Source organism: Elephas maximus, chromosome 4 (assembly GCF_024166365.1).
Source record: "Elephas maximus indicus isolate mEleMax1 chromosome 4, mEleMax1 primary haplotype, whole genome shotgun sequence".
Classification (NCBI taxonomy): domain Eukaryota; kingdom Metazoa; phylum Chordata; class Mammalia; order Proboscidea; family Elephantidae; genus Elephas; species Elephas maximus.
This window is the reverse complement of record NC_064822.1, coordinates 178,687,496-178,710,739: the sequence shown is the minus strand read 5'-3', so window position 1 is coordinate 178,710,739 and position 23,244 is coordinate 178,687,496. Positions and strand designations below refer to the sequence as shown.

The following is a 23,244-nucleotide window of genomic DNA, read 5'->3' as shown; positions in this document are numbered from 1 at the left end:
CAAATCAAACCAAACCCCCAAAAAACAAAATCCAACACTGAAAATGTTACCAGTCTATTCTGAAACTGTTCCCCTCACTTCCGTGACACTGCCCTCTCTCTGGTTTCCAGGCCAACAAAACTGTCTCCTTCTCCTTCTCCAGTGCCCTAACTGCAGGTGCTCCAAAAGATTCTGCTCTGGGCTCAATTCTCATATCCACTTACATACTTCATTTATTGCAATCAATGCACAATTTCTAACTCTAGTTCCAACTGCTCCACTGAATTCTAGGTCTTGCATTTCCATTGCACTCTGAAAATTCCCACCTAGATGATATTTATACAACTAACATTTACCAAATGCTCACTAATGTGGCAAGCACTGGGCATAAACAGTTCTCAAATTTTCTTGGTTCATGGTACTTACGTGGCTTTTCATGTAGTACTTACTGTTTATCACAGCAATTACAGAAAATCCAGATTTGCAGAGATATAACATTATTCAAAGGAATGTAATGTGGTAAAATGTTAACACTGTAAACTACTTCAAGCTAGTAGTTCATGAGCATCTGAGATGTCAAGTATCACTGTTTTCCTCAAATATTTAAATATCCAGTGGTGCCCCTGTAAGTCTGCTGTGGCACCCAGAGTGCCTTGGCACACCGAGGCCCTTGGCACTTTTGTATGTATTAAGTCATTTAATTTTTAACAATCCTTTGAGGTAGGTCTATTACTATCCCCAATTTATAGGTAGAGAAGTTATATAACATCACCCACCAACATCACATAGCTTTTAAATGGCAGACCCAGGGTTTGAACCAAGTGGTCTGGGTCCACAGCCCACGCTCTTAACCAGCTAGCTATGCTGAATCTTCTGATGCTTGTACCTCAAAATCTAAACCTAACTCATCTTCTTCTCTCAAACTAGCTATTCTCAGCTTCTCCATTTCAGCCAGAGTTCTGGCCATGGGATTTGAGGTAGAAAGGCCTGTAGAGGCCTTGAGCATTTCCACCAGTTGGCTCTCCAGCCTCTGCTCACTGCAGACCAAGGGAACAAGATTCCTGAAGCATTCTCTTCTGTCTCTAGGTGGGCTGTCTCTGACTTTTAGATAGTCCTTTTTTGTGCTGAAACAAAATTCTGTGATCATGTAGTTTCTACCCTTTGTACCAGCTTTATACTTTTGGATCATCTAATCTCTCTTCCACTTGGCAGCACTCTGAATAATAAAAGAGTAATCACAGAACTCACATTCTTTCAATTATTGTATTTACCAGCATACAAAAAATGTCAGATTTGTAAGATGCATTGTCAGTTTACAAGCAATTTTACTTTTAGAAAACAAAGTACTTTTCAACATGTATTTACTGAAAATGGTTCTGTAGAAGAAAACTTATTTTTGTGTTTGCCATACCCAGCAGCTTTAAGCTGATTGTTTTTTCTAACAGGTTTATGAGTCAGAATAGACGCTGCAGCACATAACAATAACATATTTTCTGTATTGGTGGCAAACCAAAATATTGCTTGTTGGCACTGCTACCATGCTTCTTCACAAGGTCTCTAACATCAAATGTGAATCTAGTTAGATTAGAAATTTATTTAAATCTAAAACAGTAAGGAAATAACCCAAACACTTCCAATTAGTTGCAGGGCCTATCACCTGCTCTTTTTGTTAAGAAAACTATTGTCTATCAGTTGCCACAGTGGACTGAACGATACGGGAAAACATTTGTCCCCTCTCCCAAACACACAGGGACACCAGAAAAACATTTTAATCCATGAGTAAGCTTGAAACTTAGTAAAGAAAACCCTCAGGTGCCAGAAGCCAGAAGAAACTTAAAGAGTACTGAATGGAAGCTAAGGCTAAGGAGATCAATGAGAAACTGCGACCAGGCACTGGCCTTAACATGGGGGCCTAGGGCTTTAATGCTGGGTCATGAGCTCTGAGAAAACAGAGGTGAAGGTGAGCTACCTGTATAAAGCTGAGAGAGTTCATGAGATGCTTGATATGTGAAATAGGAACCAGAAAAAATGCCACCCCACTCCACCCTAAGGAAGGCTGAATTCTACATCAGGCTACGAGGATGAAAAGTTAAGAAACCAGAAATCAAGTTGGCATAGCGCATGTGTATGAGGTCTAATTCACATTGCCAAGGTGGTACTGTGACCTTATACTTGGAAAACTGACACAAAAACTGGCCAGAAATTAAAAAACAAATAAACACACAAACCCCATAGGGTTCCTGGTAGAAGCAAACACAAAACCATTCTGTAGGGAGCTCCCATAACAATGGGCACTCAGAATAAACAACCTCTGCTAAAGCTGAGCTTACACTTAAATTATAAATCACAACAAGTGAAATATTACAAGGAATAGTCAGCAGAAACAAGTGAAAGAACTTGGGTTTCAAGAACTAGAATAAACAAAAAAAAAAGACTTAAAAATTAGCATGCTTAAAATATTCAAATAGATGAAGTAATTGAATCAGACAATAGCTGGATAGTATTTAAAAAGACTGGAAAGGTAAACTAGAAATTAAACAGAAGGTAATTAAAAGTTCAATGGACAGGCTGAAGAATAGTCTAGATACGACTGAGGAGAATTAGCAAATTGCAAGACACCAGGACAAAATGAGAAGGCCCATAACTAATAAGAGAAGGAACAGAGATCTTATTTGAAAAACACAATGAGTAGCAGATAATCAGAATTGAAAACCTGCGTGTTCAGATTGCAAGAACACACAAAGGTCAAGCAAGACAAATATAAATACATTTCACATCTGGGCAAACTGTAGTGAAACTAAAAAAATAAAAGAGAAAATCTTAACTACTACCAATCTACCTACTTACCTACCTACACACATGAGGAGAGACAATCAAACTGATGGAGGGTTTCCCATTAGCAATAATAAAAGTTAGCCACTGGGATAGCAACTTCAAAGTGCCCACAGGAATAACTCAAGACTTCTTTTCCCATTTCATAATTCTTGTGTGAGGGGAATTAAGTACATTTTCAGAATATAAAGTGAGTTTATTACTCACAGATTCTTAATGAAAAAATTTCTTCAACAAGAAACAACTTGAATCTAGAAGGAAGAAGTGGGCTACGCTGTAAGCAAAAAAAAAAAAAAAAGCTAGTAAGTATGTTGGTAAATCTAAATATGTACTTAATGGACCACAACTACCACAACGTCCGCCAGCTGAGCCCAGAACAACTAGATGGTATCCGGGTACCAACACCAACTGCTCTGGACGGGATCACAACAGAGGTCTAACAGAGATTGGAGAAACCCCAAGAGTATGGCCCCCGGATACCTTTTTAACTCAGTACTGAAGTCACTCCTGAGATTTCACCCTTCAGCCAAAGATTAGATAGGTCAATAGGGCCAACAGTAACACACGTGAGGGCTGTGCTTCATAGCTTAATCATATATACGAGACTAATGGGTACCCCAGCCTAAAAGCAAAGAGAGGTTGAAGGCATGCTAGAAACTTAACCTTCCTCTTAAAAAATGAGGACAGTATGCAAGTTGCACAGCAACCAAATCTCTTGACTGGTAGAGTAGGAAACAGCAGTACCCCACATAAAGATGGCCGCTGATCAGCCACTTTGGATTTGTGTTGCCCTCCACAGTCCTGGCAATAATCTAATCTCCCACATCAGCTTCCTGAGAGGGTTCACTGTGCCTCTTCCTAGTCATCTGCTCCAGGACTTTGACCTGTCATTTTTCCTGTTCCGCTTCACTCAAATTGTAAAAATTCGGGTCTGTTCTAATTTTGCTTTGTTAGCCATGACTGAACCAGTTCAAACTGATTCGAAGCCCTGCTTTGAAATACATTAAAAAAAAAAAAAAAAAAAAAGACGATCGATGGATAGATAAAGGAAATATAGCAAAATGTTAATTACAGAATCTCGGTGGAGGGTATATGGTGTTCACCACACAATTCTTTCAATTCTTCTTTTTGTTTGAAAAAGTCCATAATAAAATGTTGAGAAAAATGATAAGCATAAGGTTTTGAGCTTGGATTGACCAGAAATACAGGAGATGGGGGACAAGATGCAGGTTTATGGGCCTGGACGATAGCTCAATTAGTGACACACTGGTTTGAGGTACCCAAGGCATCCAAGCAGAAATGCTTATCGGACAGTTAGAAACTAGACTAGTCCTAGAAACTTGACTACCAAAAACCCAGTAACTTGACTAGGTTCAGTTATTTCACTATGTCATTTCCTAAATGTCTTTCTGCTTTCATGCATTCCTTTCTACTGAAACCCCTTGTCCTCTTTAAGGCCCAGCTGAAAAAAGCTTTTACCCTTCTACCTTCAGCACTGTAAGACTAGTCCATGACATTATCATGTTTCACTGGAATGAAAATTTCTAGGGGAACATAGACTCTCACACAAAATATACACTATTTGGTGAAGGAATGTTCATATAAACAAATAAATACGACCCAGTATCTGAACATCTATTTTTTTGTGTTCACACTGATTTTTGTTTCAGAAGGTATACATATGTTTCTTTCTGAGATATATAGCAAGGATGGCGAGACTTCATCTCACATACTTTGGACATGATATCTGGAGGGACCAGTCCCTGAAGAGGATATCATGCTTGGTAAAGTCAGGGTCAGTGAAAGAGAGGAAGACCCTCAACGAGAGGGACTGACACAGTGGATGCAACAATGGGCTTAAGCATAGCAATGACCGTGAGGATGGTGCAGGACCGGGCAGTGCTTTGTTCTGTTGCACACAGGGTTGCTGTGAGTAGGAAGTGACTGGATGAAACCTAACAACAACAACATATATATGTTGTATATCTATGCGCACATAAATATATACACATACAAATATACATAAATACAAACTTTCTTAAAAGATATCCTTTGCAATAGGGAAACTACCTTGCAGCTCAACTGTACGCTAAAATGAGATTTATATCCCCGAATTCATAATATATTTGATTTTCTCTTTCTTAGTAGCTTTTCTTTCAGATACTATCTGACACTTCATTTTGCAGAACTACAAAGACTGGTTGTCCTCAGGTGGCAAAACTATGATCAATTTTTTTCTTTCTACTATTCGGAACTTTCAAATTTCTACAAAAATAACATATTACACCTTAGTAACAGGGGAAAACTTTTTTTTAAAGAGGAAATCTTTAACGACATAGTCATCACACCATGTGGTACAATTACTGGAAAATTCCTCAAGTGTGAGAAAAAAAAACAAACTGAGGTGATTGATTTCTCATTACTATCTTCCCAATGGACAGTGAACTTCTGAAGGTCAAGGGCCAGGCCCTGCTCATCTCTGCACCTCCTGGCACCCAGTACAGCATGGAGCCTGGCAATTAGTAAGCACTCTAAACAGTGAAAGGACCCATATTTGACACTAAAGAGAATACCAGAAAGTACCCAACACCAGTAGAAAGTCACTAGTTTATTCCATTAACTTAACTGGTCATAATTCTACTAATTTTGAAAATCTATTTTTCAAAAAGACCTCAAAGAACACCTCTCCCATCTCTCAACAGTCCCAAGGAAGACAATGCTGCTGACTGAAAAGAAACTGGGCTTGGCCCCGTCTATGAATCCTAAGTACCAGTCAGAATAAGTCACGGTATTCCTAAACCTTTGCTTGGTGAAGGAAGTGAATAACTATTAAGAAAACCCACGGAAAATTAAGATTGCTCCTACTTTTGTACCAGATAGACATGGCGACTGGTAACATTTCATAGTTTACATGATTCCAACATCCAACACCCCCGCCCCACCCCCCCTCAAAACATTCTCAAAGTTTCACCTTGGCTGTCCACTCCAAGTCTACTTACTATATTAAAAAAATTTTTTTCTTTACCTTTTCTCCCCTTTCTCTCTCTCTGTCCTTGTCTTCTCTTTTCTTTTTCTTCTCACTATGCCCATCTGTGTGGAGGCTGGGAAGTGGTGGAGGAGGGGCAGCTGCTCCAGGGTATGGGATGCTGGGAGGAGGGGCAGGTGTCATGGTGACCTCTCCCACTGCTGCAGTGGAAAGTCCTGAACTTCTCTTGGACTTGGAGTGTCGCTTCTCTTTATGCTTTTCCTTGTCCTTCTTCTTTTTGCTCTTCTTTGACTTCTTCTTCTTCTTGATTTCCCGGTAAGAATCATCTATCACTAACTCCCCAGCCTCCAGTTCCCCACCCGAGGACGAGTCTGACTCTACCAGAATAGGTTCAATCTCTGAAAGATCAAGGTTAGCATTGTGGGGTTCTGGGAACTGGGGGGCATCAGACCCTTCAGGGCCAGGAGATGAATGTGGATCTGAGGATGACTTGTGTTTCTTCCGGGCTGATTTCAGAAAGCTCTGTAACTCGTGTCCTAGGAATAAAGCACCTTGCTCATCCCGAGCTGATTTCTTAGAGGATTTTTTCACAGTTGCTTGCGGAGAAGGGTACTGAAAAGACTCCTCATCAACTGAGCTGCTTCCTTTCTCCTTTGGTGAGAGAATGAGTTTCATCTTTAGGCCATCAGGCTCACGAAGGGTCAGTGTCTCTGTGTTCACATACAGTGGTTTCATTTTTTTTGATTTGTGGGAGACACAATCCTCCAGGGATAGTTCCCCACTGCTTCCACTTACTTTCTTCTTGTGGTGTTCTTTTTTACTCTCTGAATGGCTTGAAGAACTAGAGGATTTCTCCCCTGTCTTTTTGGAGGGCTTGGAGCCTGGTGCCAGTGGGGAAGTGATAGCCTTCAATAGGTCCATGGCTGTATCCGCAGATTGTGGGCTGGACTTTTTCTTTTTCTTCTGTGACGATTCCAAAGACGCAATGTCTGTAAATAATCAAGAGAAGTAATGGCAATATGATAGGCAGCAACTTCCAACCTGTTTTCTCTCTCACCCAAGACACCCAACTAACAAGAGAAAGAGGCTAACAGGAATGTCAGGGGAGGTCCTTCAAACTGATTTCCAGTATTTGGAGATGATGCCCATGTGCTTCTTGGCTTGGTAGATTCTGCCTCTGATCCAGGAGACAGTTTTCACCACTAAAGTTGTTTCTCTTCACTGAGTCTTCACAAGCTACCAAAGACAGCATACCCGGAAGAATGGACTATCAGCTGTGGGATTAAGGGCACTTAAAATTTAGATTAGGCTGCAGATAGAGTATCATTTGTTTCTGTGTTCGGGACAAATTCATTCTGGAAGAGGGTTAGTCTCTTCAGCTATGTGCATTCCATAGCTAAGAAAAACTGGTCTTGTGAGTGGATATACACTGAATGGAGAAGTAACCCACAGGTGCAGGCCAGAGGGCCCAAGGACTACAGATGGCAAAGGAATGCTAGGTAACATTGGGCACAAGATAAGCGGATGATTGGGGGGGGAAGGAACCTGGTACCTGGTATATCACAAATGAAGACTGTTCTTCTATGCTGAATCCTCCAAAATACCAGCCCTCCACCTCTCTCCTCCTCCACACTGGTTTATCGGCACTCAGAACAAGAACCACTGTCCTGTTAAATAGGCCACTGAGTCAGCAACATCTGGATCCCTTCCCCTACCCCGATTCCAAGAACCAGCGATGTGTTTGTCCCACCTGTTGCCCTTTCCCATCCTTACCTCCAAAGCAGTAATCATCAGAGGAGTGCTTCCTCTTCTTCTTATGTGTGTCCGTCCCCAGGAAGTAGAGTTCACTCTCCTGGAATTAAAGGGGAAGAACAGTCCATCATGAATAAGATGAGACAAAAGCAGTTGGGAACTACTCTTGTTCTTAGATGCCTTTTAACTCTGGAAAACAAATTAAAACACAAGAAATAACAAAAATAAGATGTGAATTCAAACAAAAAAATTGATGAGACAAAAAAATTGAGTGACCTTTTATTTTTCTTTTTAAAAGTTTTTAAGAGAAATTTCTTTTTTTCAAATATTAGGAAATACAAGAAACAGTTAGGTTCCCTAATTCAAACGTTAAGAACCTCACCTTTAACTTCTTCTTGGAAGAATTCCTGACCTGAGCAGCGATTTCTTCCTCTTCCCTTAAAAAATCTTTGTAAGAACGTTTCTTTTCTCGTTGGCTTCGGCCAGCTGCCAGTCCTATGTCCTCAAAGCTGTGATCACCATCAAAGCAATCTGGGAAGCATGGGTTCATTTGGGAAAGGAAATGGGAAAGTCAAGTAAGTAATGACCAAATCGTCGCACGTGCAATAGTACCTCATTTCTAAATTAAAATTATGTTTCATTAAGTCCACTGAAATACAGGGCTAAATCCAAGGGGACAAGAATATTTCTTGATGATATGGCTGCAAATACAATCAAACCTGAAGAACCAAAGCTTCCACACTATGCAAAGGCCCAAATGTGCATCCTCAGACATGGTTTCTTAGTTGTGATTTGGCAGGTGGACACGGACTTGCAGAGGTAAGGCTGGAAAGAATAAGGATTCATGTGCTGCGCTGCTCTGTGGGAGTCCAATACGTGATTCCTATGCCCAGACTCCTGCACACGGGAGCTGGCAAGGACCAAGAGTGCTGCAGGGGATCGCCCCAATAAACTAGGCTCGATTTCAGACTCTCATGCTGGAACCCCTGTCCTGGGTTTCGTTTCCATGGGCCCAGCCTGGGGGTGTCGTGGAGGCTGGATATCATACTAGTGCTCTGGACCATCACTGGGGAGTCCAAGCTGTGGTGCCCAGTCCTGGTCACTATGTCCATGGGCTGCAAGGATTGAAGAGGATACCCCCTTTGGAATGCTTCTCAGATTAAGGGGTCATACCTTCTTTCTTCATGGAGTCATCATAAGCCATGGCGGTCCTGCAGGCCCTTTGAGAATGTGTCACTGTGTCCAGGCTCCTTCCCGTCTACAGGACCAGGTCTGAGAAACAAAGAAGGAAAACCCTCCTGTAATGTGAATTCACTGTGGAGAAGAAACCTTCCAGGTGGAAATGCGCAGTGATCCAAGGGCCGACTAGAAGGGCAGCAAGAAATAAAGCAGTGTCTTGTCACCTCCTCAGTCTGCTTGTAAATCTACTGGGGTTGAAACTCCAGGAGGTATACTAGGCTTAGATTTGATTCAAGAATTAAAGGTGTGGTTTGGGAAAGTATATAAAATGCCTCACATATAAAAAATACTTCAATGAGAACTTCTGAAATGCCAACAGGACCGACAACACTGGGACAGAGTAAAAACCGACATCAAGTGAGAGCAATAGGTTTAGTCATGGTTACAAAAGGGACAGGTAAAGCAGGTTGCAGAGGAAGACAGATTATACCACTCAGATGAAGAAGACAAAATCCTACCAACTGGACTGCTGACACTGTAAAATCTATTACATTACAATAAAAATAATAACATTATAGCTATATTAAAGATCTTTAGACCATATTTTTTTGCATGTATTTCACTGGGCTAAGACTTTGCTCAAATTCATGTAAGTGTAAAAGTAGGTATACTTCTTACATTAGCTGGCTATATGACAGCTTGTAACATTATCAAAGCCTTTCTTAAAGTTAGTCTGGCTAGGTAAAAATAAGGGAGAATTATCATTTGTCTACTGATAATGAATTTTTTATGAGTTAAGATTTTCACTAATTACAAGAGTTACTACAATTTAAATGTTCTAAACAGTACTGAATTTGTTAACATTTTTGGCATTGAAGTTTATATACCAATTTTGACTTTGAAGATGACAGTGCTATAAACTGCACAGTTAGACAAAGTCCTTTAAATGCTTTAAGGACAGGTAATGTCACAAGTCCTATAGGAAAAGTCTTTGCAGTAAATTTCAAAAATACATACAAATATATTGAAGATGTTCTCACCCAGTTAGGAAAATGTTTAGAAGTTGACTTGATTGGTCATTTATTTTTTATTTTACCTTTGTTACTATAATGGGATTTACTTCAACGGGGCATTACTAATACCTTCAGGTAGGTATGGATGATACTGAAGTGTGTAACTTCTGTGAAAGAAAGGATGAATTTGATTAACAAGGGAAAGTTTCACAAGCGTTAGATTAAAAAAAACTAAAGACTTACTCGTATAGGTCAGATAAAATACAATGCATGGATAGGCCTAAATTGAAAATAGGAGGAAAAAAAAAAGTATTACCAAGAATGATTTACAAGTAAGATTAAGAAAAAAAAAAAAAGATTAAGAAAAGAAACATAAAAAAGCAGTTCTCCACTTCCCTAAGAAATGAAATGAAGAATGGACTTGGTTAAAATAAGAGCAGCTAGCGTCAAGTAAACAAACTAAACGAAGTGGATTATTTTAAAGATAAGCCAGAAAAGCACTTGCTCAAGGGGCATTTTCGTAGGAAATGAAGGGGACGGCGACATAAGGCCAGGCCTCATGTGGAAATATGAGGGGCAAGGTAGTGTAGTTTTTCATGTTCCAGCATTACGTATTAAACTTTCTCAGGTGGAAACTATCTTCCCCTTTCTACCCAAAGGGAGTGGAGGGGTGGGAGAATGTCATCAGGTATTAGATCCATTAATGTGAAAATAGTATATCCTTTCACTGGCACCAAAATAAGGAGCCCTGGTAGCACAGTGGTTAAAATGCTTGCCAGCTAACCCAGAGGTTGTTGGTTCGAACCCACCAGTTGCTCCACTGGGAAAAAGATATGGCAGTCTACTTCCATAAAGGTTTACATCTTGGAAACCCTATAGGGGCAGTTCTACTTTGTCCTATGGGGTTCTATGAGTCAGAATTGACTTTGATGGCAGTGGGTTTGGTTTGATTTTGGAACCAAAATATTGAGATTTTTAGGGAGAAAAAAAATATATATATATACATCACATTGATTTTCATAGGCTGATAATGCCAAGAAATACCACAGCTTGAGACCTCAAGTTAAATGCTTTTCATGCCAAATAGGTTTTGGCAAAGAATGCTTGAGAAATAATGGGGAAAAAATCTTAAATATCCAATATCATACACATGGCCAACAATCTGTCAACAAGAAAATGCACTTCTAAATGTAAGGTCCTGAGACTTAGGATTAGGACTTCCCTTTGGTAACACCAAAGGACAGAGTTGAGCAATCTAACACTCAGAATAGAAATAAGTACCTCTGTAGACAAAATAAGAAAACAAATAACTGCGATTTGGAGTATGAAAAGGTGCTTGACGTCTCATAACTGCTTTGAAAAACAACCAGTAGATTAAAACAATTGCGAGAGGAAAACAGAAAATTAGGAGCTGTTCCTCAGAGGCACAGGCCAATACAGAAAACACGGGCTGCTGTTACCATTAAGTCTTAGAATTAGGCCTGTTGCTGTTCAGATTTTCTTGAGAAACACTGAAGAACATCTTATAAGTTAGAGGATTAAATAACCTGTAGAAAAATATGAGAGTGGCCTGAAGACAAGTCCAGTCCACTAAATAACTGGGGTAGCTGAAAGCTTGAAAAACTAAAATTAAACACAATGGACTATATCAGTCACAGCTTGGGAAGACTGATGGGCCCTTAACTTCTAGATGCTTTAAAATCTGAATATTACTGTAGCATAGGGTCTAGTTCTGGTTGCTGGCTCATAAAAGAAAGAGGGCACTAGTTAAAGAAGTCTTAAGCAACAGTGTAGCAGACAGAGTAAAGGAAACATTTATGTAAGATCAGATGAGCCCCTGATACTCCTTCTAGGCCTCAAATACTATCCATGGTAAAACTGGAGTTAGGGGCAGGCAGCTGATTATTCAGGTTAGTGGAAATGAAACATCTTAGGTTTGATTTTCACATTAGAAAACAGAGGCCATAATTGAATTAAATGTTGGCAAATGTGAAATCTGTTAAAAGCCATTTTTCTGAGTTCCATAATCTTGGCGTTGAGAGAATTCAATGCTGTCAACTTTAAGAGGCAGGGATAATTTTACAATTATGTTCATTTCAGTGTGCTAAGAAATGACAACATAAGTAAAATTTCATTATTTAGCACTGTTCATGGCAGTAAAAAATACGCCATCATAAAAAAATGTATACTTATGAAATGTGCAAATTGTTAAATGGCTTTTTGGGATTTTTCTTCAGGATACAAAAAAGGGGAGGCAGAGTTGTTCTTCCACTTGTAGAGAAATATACAAATTATGGTCAGGAATAGGCTTTTGGGATTACCGACGTCATTAGGGAAAACTTAAAATCATCAGCTATAGTACTTGGTTACTTTGAAAATTCATATTATAAACACTGAAAAGAGAAGTTTCAGAAGGTGATTTTTTGAGGTGATCCGAGCCCCGCAATCACTAACAAGCTTCTTCATCCAGAATGCAAACAAATATTGAAAAAGAAGGAACACAGGCAGTCCCATAAAGCAGGAAGTAAGTGAAATCCTGAAAGCCAGGTCTTGTCCAGGATGAGAACCGTGTCCGGGGTTTCTCCTCTTTGCCCAACACCTCTTGCAGGAACTCAAATTGCCACATCCAGCTGTTGCCAGTTTCTGAATTTTTCTTTTTTGGGGGGCGTGTGTGCGTGCGTGCGTGCGTGTGTTACTTCTAGGATATGAGCAGGTGAGGTCTTCTCATTTTTGTCGAAGTTTCCTCCAATTTCGGCCACGACTCAATTCTCGCCACTCTCTTTTCTCCAAGGTCCTACCTATGCAGCACTCACAGCCCCTGCCAGCTCTGGAAGCTGCGGAGATCCCGACCGCCTGGGATGGGGACTGAATCTTCTTGTTGCAGTGTAATTAAGCGGAACCATGACCACTGCAGACTGGTTGACAACACACATTTCTACAAAACCAGCAATACGAATTTTGACAAGCCTTGTCCAATCAACAGGCTTTATTTTGGCTTCGGTTTTTTGTTTTTGATTCTGCTGAGGGAATATAATCAGCCACCAGCTTGGGCATTAGAAAGGAGGAAGCCCAGACGCTTCTCTTCTTTTGCATGATAAAAAGACAATCTACACCTTAATAGCTGTAAGGGAAAATGGGCCTGTGTGAGGAGACACCACTAGAAACGCACGTTAGAACTGGGTCACCCGTAAAAAATACAGACGATACCAGGTTATTTATACAGAGAGCCCCCCAGGACCACCACTTCTGTGGTCCCCACGCAAATCAATGGGATCCTCCCCGCAGCTTTGCAGCAACAGCTAGTTCAACAAAGCTCTGCAAAGAGAAGAAAGGTCCTGGCATCCTCTTCTGCCAGCCGCTGACCCAGCCCTCCCGTCGCGCCGGACTCGGGCCCCTTTGCCCCCAGCAGCCCCAGGACCCCGCATCCCGGGCCCCGAGCCCAGCCGCGGTCCCCACTCGGGTTCCCGCGTCCCCGGCGGCCGCACGGTGCCCCCGAGGGCGGGGACGGCTCGGGCAGGGGGACGGCTCGGGCAGGGGGAGGGGCGGCCCCGGCCCGTAGGTCCCCAGGGCGGCCGCACGCCCCCTCCCGGCCCCGCAGCTTTCCCGCCTTCCCCGTTTGAACAGCTCCCGCCCGCCTTCTTCCTTCGGCCCGCTTCAGCCCATTCCCGGGGGCGGGCTGCGGCCGCTACTCTAGTCCCCGGCGCGGCCCCTGGGCTAGGCCGCGACGGGCCTGGGGCGCCCCCGGGGCGGTTTCGCGGTCCCGGGACGGCGGCTGGTGGCGGGGCGGGGCCGCTGCCGCCTCTGGGTGGGGGCCCGGCCCGGCCTCTTGGGGGCTCCGCTCGCCGCTACCTTCACTCGGATCGCCCGGATCCCGCTTCAGCGCCGCCGACCGCCGCCATCTTGGAGAAGGAGAGAAGAGCGCGAGCGGCTAGGAAGCCTCAATCGATCCCAGAGCGCAGACTCGGGCTCGGGAGGGGGAATCCCGATTGAGAAAGAGCGCCGAGCTCATCGAATGAAACTCTGAACTCGCGGCTAGTGTTAATTGAGAATCTGCTCGGTGGTAGGCTTGGTCTAGAGACTTTACGAACATCATGTCATTTATCCTCACTACATCTCTGTGAAGTGGGCTTTTATCGCACTTGGCAGACGAGAAACAGGCTCAGAGATGTTAAGTGACTTGCCCAAGGACAAACAGGTGGTTGGAGTAGGGGGCAAAATTCTATCCCAAGTCTTCTGATTCTAAAAGCAGTGCCCTTCCCAGAAGAATATGCTGTTTCGTTCAAAATATTTTTATACAGTGTTTCCCCTCTTTGAAAAATCTAGAACCCTGCAGATTAATAGCAGTGACGCTTATTTGGAATTTGCCATCTACATTTGGGTGTTTGGTATATCTGGAGTGAAGGGGAAGAACACATCTTTATAAAAATGTACTGTAAAATAACTTTCCTAGTGAATCGCATGCATGTCTCCCTATTTGCACCTAAAAGCTGGAAATAGTCTTCAGAAAAACTAAGAGATGTAACGTTCAGGAAAGAATCAGAGCTTTCGAATTTGCTTCAGAGAATTTGGGCCAATGAGTAGAAATTAGAGTGTGCAGTCTTTGGTTCCATTTGAAGTTTTTTTTTTTTTTTTTTAAGAGCAGTTTAATAGTGTAAGGAAAGGAGCCCCGTGTCACCAGAGGAGCCCAGCTAGACGGGAGCCAGCAGATGCTAGTGTCTGAGTTACTGTAGAGCAGAGAAGTTAGAGATTGACTTCTGGAGTCATGCGTTCCATAAAAATCTGTGCAAATTTATGCGTTTGTGCACATGTTTGTTTTTTCTGGGTTTTCAGTGCCAGCAAACAACCCCTGCCCTAGTGGGCTTTCCATTCTAGAATGGGGTGGGTGCTTGCAGATGTTGTAGTTATGCAGCTCACTTTACAGACTTAGAAACTGAGACGGAGGGAAACAAGGTGATTTTTCTCAGACCACACTGCTAATTAGTGATCAGATGAGGACTAGAAGCCGGATTATCAGACTCTTGGTTTAGTGCTTTTTCTGCCATATCATGCTTTCGCCCTGTCAGCACTGGGTAGAAGGTCAGATTCTCGTTAATCACTGCCCCTACAACTGTGAAATGCTGAAAAGTTAAGACATCAGAGACAAAGTTGTTGAATTTACACTCGAAATGTAATTGCAACTAATAAATAAAACTAGCATCTTGGCCTCTTCCTCAGCCCCATCCTGCTCACCTAAAAGGCAGGCAGTCAATTTCACCAAAAGGTATGAGCTTTGCATTTTGGGGATATCTTGCCTGAAGCTAGGCCTCTCTTTGAGGTATTTAAGAGCCATAAGAATATATTTCCCTGTTGTTCTTCACTCTGGCTGTATTGGTCAGGATGTTTTCGATTGTAAGTGACAGAAGCCCAACTCAAAAGAGTTTGCTATGAAAGGCAGATGTATTGGCTCACATTACTGAAATGTGTACCACCTTCAGGCTTGGCTGGATTCAGGGAATGACTCAAGCTGCCCTCTTAACATCTCTCTGTAGTGCTTTCCTCTGAGTTGGCTTCATTCTCAGACTCCAGGTGGTGACTCCAACAGCTCCAGGCTCCATCATCTTTACAGCTAGCAGTGTCACTGGACAGGGGGTTTCTCTTTCCTATTTGTTTTGGCAGACGTCCTGGGATTGACTCTTACTGCCTGAATTGGGTCATCTGTCTAAACAGAAACCAATCACCGTGAGTAAAGGCATAGAATATACTGATGGGGTAAGGTAGGTCACATGCTCACCCCCCAGCAAAATAAAGTCTGGAAGGCTTTACTCCATTCTTATCATTAAGGTAGACTCTACTTTGAGATGAAGCTATGCCTCAGTCATGTTTTGAGTGCCTTCCAACCTGGAAGACTCACCTTCCAGCACTATATTGGACAATATTCTGTTGTGATCCATAGGGTTTTCACTGGCTAATTTTCTAAGTAGATCACCAGGTCTTTCTTCCTCATCTTACTCTGGAAGAACCACTGAAACCCGTCCATCGTGGGTGACCCTGCCGGTATTTGAAATACCAGTGGCATAGCTCTCAGCATCGCAGAAACAACAAGCCACCACAGTACAACAAATTGACAGATGGGCGGTGGAAACTGGCCCTATTGATCCTCTGTCTATTGGAACCAGAGAGGAATTCATTAATCCATAATGCTTCAGGGAAGAGGGAACCCTCCAGTTGCCCCTTGCCTCTGGGGTTGGGGTAGCATGGGAGGGCATTCCCAGTGGGAGAAATTGGGTGAAAGGAGGCAAGGGGGGTCAGTGCTTCGCCATGTGCTTGGAGTGGCAAGCAGTGGTGTTTCTGGGCCTGTGCTATGAGTTCCTGGGAGTGACGGGGGGAGGCTGGGCCACACAGAGATCTTGTACTTAGCCCAGAAGGGCTTGGGCCAGGCCCCTGTGTTCTCCTCCAGACCTGCCTGCCGGTCCCTCCAGTCTGTGCCTTTGTAGCCTGTTTTGTTGTTGTTAGGTGTCAATCCCTACTCATAGCGACCCCATGTGACAGAGTAGAATGGTATAGGGTTTCCTAGGCTTTAATTTTTAAGGGAACAGATCACCAGGTCTTTCTCTTGTGTTGCTGCTGGGTGAGTTTGAATTGCCAACCTTTTGGTTAGCAGATGAGTGTTTAACCATTGCACCATGAGGGCTCCTTGAATGCATAAAACCAAAACATCAAACCCATTGCCATTGAGTCTATTCTGACACACGGCCACCCCATAGGACAGAATAGAACTGCCCCATAAGGTTTCCAAGGCTGAAATCTTTGCGGAAGAGCCCTGGTGTCATGGTGGTTAAGCACTCGGTTGCTAACCAAAAGGTCAGCAGTTCAAACCCACCAGCCATTCTGTGGGACAAAGATGTGGCAGTCTGCTTCTGTGAAGATTACAGCCTTAAAAACCCTACGAAGCAGTACTACCCTGTCCTATAGAATCACTATGAGTCAGAATCAACTTGATGACATTGGGTTTGGTTTTTTGGTCTAATCTTTATGCAAGTAGATTGCCAGGTCTTTCTCCCTCAGAATCTCTGGGTGCCTCTGTTGTTGTTAGGTGCTGTCGTGTTGGTTCCAACTCATAGTAACCCTATGTACAATAGAATAAAACACTGCCCAGTCCTGTGCCATCCTCACAATTGTCATTATGGTTGAGCCCATAGTTGCTGCCAGCACGTAATCCATCTCATTGAGGGTCTTCCTCTTCTTTGCTGACCCTGTACCAAGCATGATGTCCTTCTCCAGGTACTGATCCCTCCTGTCAACATGTCCAAAGTATGTGAGACAAAGTCTTGCCATTCTTGCTTCTAAGGAGCATTCTGGTCGTACTTCATCCAAGACAGATTTGTTTGTTCTTTTGGTAGCCCATGGTATATTCAATATTCTTCGCCAACACCAAAGGATGCATTACTCTCCTGGCTCTTGTTTCTTGGTAGTATAAAGTCCCCTCGTCTCTCTGCTTGCTTCTCTCTTTTATATCTCAAAAGAGATTGACTTAAGACACAACCTAATCTTGTAGATTGAGTCCTGCCTCATGAACATAACTGCCTCTAATTCTGCCTCATTAACGTCATAGAGGTAGGATTTATAACACTTAGGAAAATCACATCAGGTGACAAGATGGTGGACAATCATAGTACTGGGAATCATGGCCTAGCCAAGTTGACAGATTTTTGGGGAACACAATTCAGTCCATGACAGCAACTAACAACAAGTAGAGTACTAGGGATCAGATTTCTTCTGCCGCCTGAAACAATAAAAAAAAAAAAAAAAAAAAAAGACAAAATATATGAAACAGTGGTTTGTAGACCAGGGACATCAGGCAGCATGGGACAGTGATCTCTGAGAAGGAGGAAACAAGCAAGGAGAACCCTACAATTGGCTCAGTTTACTGTCTGAAGAGAGTTTCCAGACTACAGGTGAGTGAAGGGTAACCCAGGTGGAGCTCTGAGGTCTCCCTGAGTTGAGGTGACAGAGATGGGAGTCTCTGGAGGTAAAGCTGGCTTGAATTCAAAGGGTAGAATACCCAAGAGGCGAGAGCTGCCCACACAGAAAGTTCTGAAGCTCTGCAGAAACTCTGCTAAGTGAAAGAAGCCAGTCTGAAAAAGCTACTGATCAGCACATGTGTGTGAAGAAACTACCCAAGGCCTGGGAAAGAACCCCTAAAAGGATTAGAGAGAACAATCTCTGTAGCTCATTCAGGGCTAGGAACAGTTTGAGTTCCCACTAGCCAGTTTGGGAAAATCTGGGTTATCCGATAGAGCACTAGATGGTGGTTGTTGCTGGGCACCAATCGAGCCGATTCAGATTCATAGCAACCCCATGGGACAGTAGAACTGCCCCACAGGGTTTTCTTGGCTGTAATTTTTATAGGGGCAGATTGCCAGGGCTTTCTTTCCCAGAGCCACTGGGTGGGTTCAAACTGCCAATCTTTCAGGTTAGCAGCTGAGTGCTTAACCATTGTGCCACTGGGGCTCCTTAAAGCACAAGGTACTGTGGAGAAATTAGCTCTAGAATAAATTCTGTTCTGATACTGTGTAACAAAGCTTAAAAGCAAGCCTTGAAAAGAATCAAACTGTTTCCAAGTAACTGTGTAGCAGAACAAAGCTCAAGACTATCTGTTGTTGTTGTTAGATGCCATGGATTTGGTTTGGACTCATAGTGACCCTATGTACAACAGATCGAAACACTGCCCAGTCCTGTGCCATCCTCACTATCGTTACTATGTTTGAGCCCGTTGTTGCAGCCACTGTATCAATCCATCTCACTGAGGGTCTCCCTCTTTTTCACTGACCTTCTACCTTTTTTTATGATGTCCTCCAGAGGCTGGTGTCCAAAGTATGTGAGACGAAGCCTCGCCATCCTTGCTTCTAAGCAGTGTTCTGGCTGGACTTCTTCCGAGACAGATATGTTTGTTCTTCTGGCAGTCCATGGTGTATTCAATATTCTTTGCCTACACCATAATTCAAAGGTTTCAGTTATTTGGTTTTCCTTATTTATTGTCCAGCTTTCGTGTGCATATGAAGCAATTGAAAATACCGTGGTCAGGTGCACCTTAGTCCTTAAAGTGACATCTTTGCTTTTTTAACACTTTAAAGAGGTCTTTTGCAGCAGTTTTGCCCAGTGCAATGTGTCATTTGATTTCTTGACTGCAGCTTCCATTGGAGTTGATTGTGGATCCAAGTAAAAGGAAATCCTTGACAACTTCAATATCATGATGTTGCTTATTGGTCCAGTTATGAGGTGATCTTCATCAGTTAAGTGCTTCAAGTCCTCTTTACTTTCATCAGGCAAGGTTGTATCATCTGCATAATGCAGGTTGCTCATGAGTCTTCCTCCAATCCTGATCCCGCATTCCATTGGAATACAAAAATATCCAGTGCCCAACAAGGTAAAATTCACAATATCTGGCATCCACTTTAAAAAAAAAAAAAATCTCATAACGCCAAAAGCTAGTGAGAATGTGGAGCAACAGGGACTCTTCGTTCATTGCTGGTGGGAATGTAAAATGGTACAGTCAGTCTGGAAGACAGTCTAGTAGTTTCTTACAAAGCCAGACAAAGGCTTGTCATATGATCCAGCAGTTGTGCTCCTAGAATTTACCCAAACGAGCTGAAATCAGATGTCCACACAAAAACCTGCGCACAAATGTTCGTATCAGCTTTTTTCATAATTGCCAAAATTGGAAACAATGATGATGTCTTTCGATAGGTGAATGGATAAACCAACCGTGGTATATCCATACAATGGAGTTATTATTCAGCAATAAAAAGAAATGAGCTGTCAAGCTATGAAAGGACATAGAGGAACTTTAAATGCATATTAAAAAACAAAACAAACAAAAAGACATGTTGCTGTCACGTTGATTCTGACTTATAGTGACCTTATAGGACAGAGTAGAACTGCCCCATAGAGTTTCCAAGGAGTGGCTGGTAGATTCAAACTGCTGGCCTTTTTGGTTAGTGGCCTCACTTTTAACCACTGTGCTGAGTGAAGAAGCCAGTATAAAACAGCTATATACTGCATGATTCCAACTATATGACATTCTGGAAAAAGTAAAACTATAGAGATGGTGAAAAGATCAGTGGTTGCCAGGAGTTCAGGGGGAGGGATAAATAGGTGAAGCACAGGAAGTTATTACGGCAGTGGAACTATTCTGTGTGATACTTGCAAAGGAGAAGTTCACGGAGTCTTTTAACCATGACTAAATGATTGAATTAAACTGGCCTTTTTACATACCTGCCTGGCAATCTTTATTTGCCTAGCTACTCTCAGCAGAGTCAACCCAAACTTTTCACAGGTGCCTGCAGTTTGCTTCTTAATTGCTAGTAGCCATGGAAACTAAGGGTATTTCACTCTGCGGTCAAGCCAGGATGTAAGAGAAATACATTTTAAGGAAGAGAATCTGGACACAGGTGTCTTTTTGTGTAAAGTGGGTGTAAGAAATGTGTCTTTATGACCAAACCAAAAAACCAAACCCATTGCTGTTGAGTTGATTCTACTCATAGCGACCTTATAGGACAGAGTATAACTGACCCATAGGGTTTCCAAGGAGTGGCTGGTGAATTCCAACTACTGACCTTTTGGTTAGCAGCTCAGCTCTTATCCATTGCACCACCAGCGCTCCTTTATGACAAAGGGTCTTAGAGCTAGCTTTATCTAGTTTCCCAGGCAACTTAAAAGGGTTTTGTTTTAACAAACTGTTTCTGGGACAGGAGATACTGGTACCGTCATGGTTTGACTTGTGTCCCCCCAAAATATGTGTCAACTTGGTTAGGCCATGATTCCCAGTATTGTGTGGTTCTCTTCCATTTTGTGATTGTAATTTTATGTTAAAGAGGATACGGGTGGGATTGTAATACCCTTATTAAAGTCACATCTCTGATCCAATGTAAAGGGAGTTTCACTGGGGTGTGGCCTGCACCACCTTTTCTCTTACAAGAGATAAAAGGAAAGGGAAGTCAACAGAGAGTGGGAGACCTCATACCACCAAGAAAGCAGTGCTGGGAGCAGAGAGTGTCCTTTGGACCTGGGGTTCCTGTGTGGAGAAGCTTCTAGTCCAGGGGAAGATTAATGACAAGGACCTTACTCCAGAGCCAACAGAGGAAGCCTTCACCTGGAGCTGACACCCTGAATTTGGACTTCTAGCCTACTAGATTGTGAAAGAATAAATTTCTCTTTGTTAAAGCCATCCACTTGTGGTATTTCTGTTATAGCAGCACTAAATGACTACCCAAACCCAACCCAGTGCCGTTGAGTCGATTCCGACTCATAGCGACCCTATAGGACAGAATAGAACTGCCGACTACAACAGGTACCAAATAGTTATCAAAAACCCTGAGACATCTGGTTAGAGCTGTTTACCATCAGCCAGTGATGTTTTTATAACTCCTCCTGAAGAATGCATAACTATGATTAAGAACCTCTGTAATTAGTTCCTGGAATCAATCACTGTAAGCCTCTGTACCCAATTATCCAATAGAAGTTCATTCCCTACCTCCTAATCCATCCTTCTTGTGACCTCATCCAAAGACTAACCAATCAAAATACTGTAAGCCTGGTTCTCTGTTTACCCCTATGAAATGTTTGTGTAATTAATTGTGCCTCAAACTCCATGATTTCATTTTAATGGGCCATGAAGTTCCCAATTAGAATTACTCTTTAAACCCTTAATAAACCCATTTTACTCTGAACTGGAGTCTAAGTTTTCTATATGGCATTAATGGTGCTCAACGTGGGGCCTGGAGTAACTTGCCAGCTGCAACCCCAGGGGACTGTGAACCCAGAGGAACCAGCGCCTATATAAGCTTTTTGTGCTTGATCTGTTCCCAGGCTCTTGAGGGATTGCTACTAGGCAAGTGCTCCCAGGCCAAGGACCTCTAATAGCTACCGTGAAAACTTTAGTATACTTTGATGTATTGAAAAACAATGCACCAAAAATCTCATAAAGTATGTCAAAAAATAAAATTATGAGAGTATAATAACCTCCTACCTCCAAAAAACCCAATGCCGTCGAGTCGATTCCGACTCCTGGTATTATTTAATTAAATTATAATACTTCTTCAGAGAATTTATTCTAATTGTTTCAATGATAAATAAGTGTTTATATAAATGAAATAATCTTAATGTTCTCAGGAATTAATAAGATAAATTTGCTCTGGTAAAGTTTTTGTTGTATAATATGTCAACTTAAATTAGGCCCTAGAGTCTTTTTAAGTAACTTAAGCTGAACTGAATATATAGAGTGTGTTTTGTTAAAAGAAAGGATAGTAATGTTGTCCTAAAATGAAGGAGACTGGTTGTTCCAAGATAGGAAAAAGAAAAATTTAGGTGGATATAGAAAATAATGCAGGTGGAGCCAAGATGGTGGAATAGACAGACACTTCCGTCAAGCCCTCTTTACAACAAGGACCCAAAAAAACAATTGAAACAAGTATATTTGTGACAAGCTGGAACTCTGAGCACCAAAGGCAAGCTTACACAATGAACTGAGGAGCAGAGGGAGAAAGAGACCGTTCAGAAGCAGAGAGGAGTTACCAGACCTGAATCGCGGGGAGCCCTCAGGCACCATTCCCAGAGCTACGGTGGCGGCTGGCTGGTGCTAGTGTTCGGCCGCAGTTTCCTCAGGGAGAAGCAGCCAGCCACACAGCCCACTCACACCTCTGGAACCTGAGGAGAGGGACGCTCTCGGGGAAAGCTAAGTACTTGCATATTTTTTACCGTGCCCCCCCCAACCCCAAGCCAGCCTCAGTAGCTGAAACCCTAGGCCTGAGATTGACCCTGGTGAGCACCTGGAGCCGTCCTCCCAGCCTTGGGGAAGGAAAAAATTTGCAAGTGGGGGGAAAAGATAATTTGCTAGCTCCATTAACTGGGGGAGCTCAGGACAGAAGTGGCTCCTGTCCAGGCATAAACCGTCCATGGACTTTGAGCACCTTTCCCTTCTGCATGGACCTCTGTGGGCCCATTTTGGGAGAATAGGCCCTTGTTGACAAACTCCAACCATTTCAGCGGTGCAGTGGAGAGGTGGGTGTTTGATGTTTAACGTTGCTTTGCCTATTAAACAAGGTCCTCACCTACCCACAACAGAGACCTAAGGACTGGTGGCTCCACTTGGGTCACCCAGCCACCCACAAAAGGGGCCCAGGGATAACTGGTACCTCCCAGTCTTTACAACAAAAACTTTGGGTGCCCATGGTCCCTCTGCAGAACCCACCCACCAGCACACTCTAGGGAACAGAGATGTGTTTTCCTTAGAGACACTTGGGGGTTGGTTCTCAGCTCCCTGCCTTGTTCAGAGGGTGACCCCCTGCTACAATCAGATACCGGTATATACGCCAATCACCCCTGCCCCTCTAAGACTGTAGGACAGAGCCTGTACCACACACTTGATGATCAGCTACCTGGAAACCTGAGCTGAATTCATGCAAGAAAACTGAATGGACTCCTAGACTGATATACCTGATAACAGCTTTAGCCAGCTGGGGACAG

General features: G+C 42.8%; 1 protein-coding gene across 6 annotated transcripts in view; it reads right to left on the bottom strand.

Moving 5' to 3' along the window:
- The window catches only part of HMGXB4 (HMG-box containing 4), a 47,076-nt gene extending 33,414 nt beyond the window's left edge, over positions 1 to 13,662 (bottom strand). For 2 of the 6 annotated variants that reach the window (XM_049884291.1, XM_049884292.1), the window contains exons 1-4: positions 8,723 to 9,455; positions 7,932 to 8,080; positions 7,571 to 7,649; positions 5,837 to 6,786 (exon numbers count right to left, since the gene is read on the bottom strand). In XM_049884291.1, coding sequence (XP_049740248.1) covers positions 5,837 to 6,786; positions 7,571 to 7,649; positions 7,932 to 8,080; positions 8,723 to 8,753 — 1,209 coding nt within the window. In that variant the 5' untranslated portion in view covers positions 8,754 to 9,455. Of the gene's footprint in view, positions 1 to 5,836; positions 6,787 to 7,349; positions 7,465 to 7,570; positions 7,652 to 7,931; positions 8,081 to 8,722; positions 9,456 to 13,590 lie in introns of those variants that run through there. The other 4 variants (XM_049884290.1, XM_049884294.1, XM_049884289.1 and 1 more) reach the window with 4 other exon arrangements.
- Between the last annotated feature and the right edge of the window lie 9,582 nt (positions 13,663 to 23,244).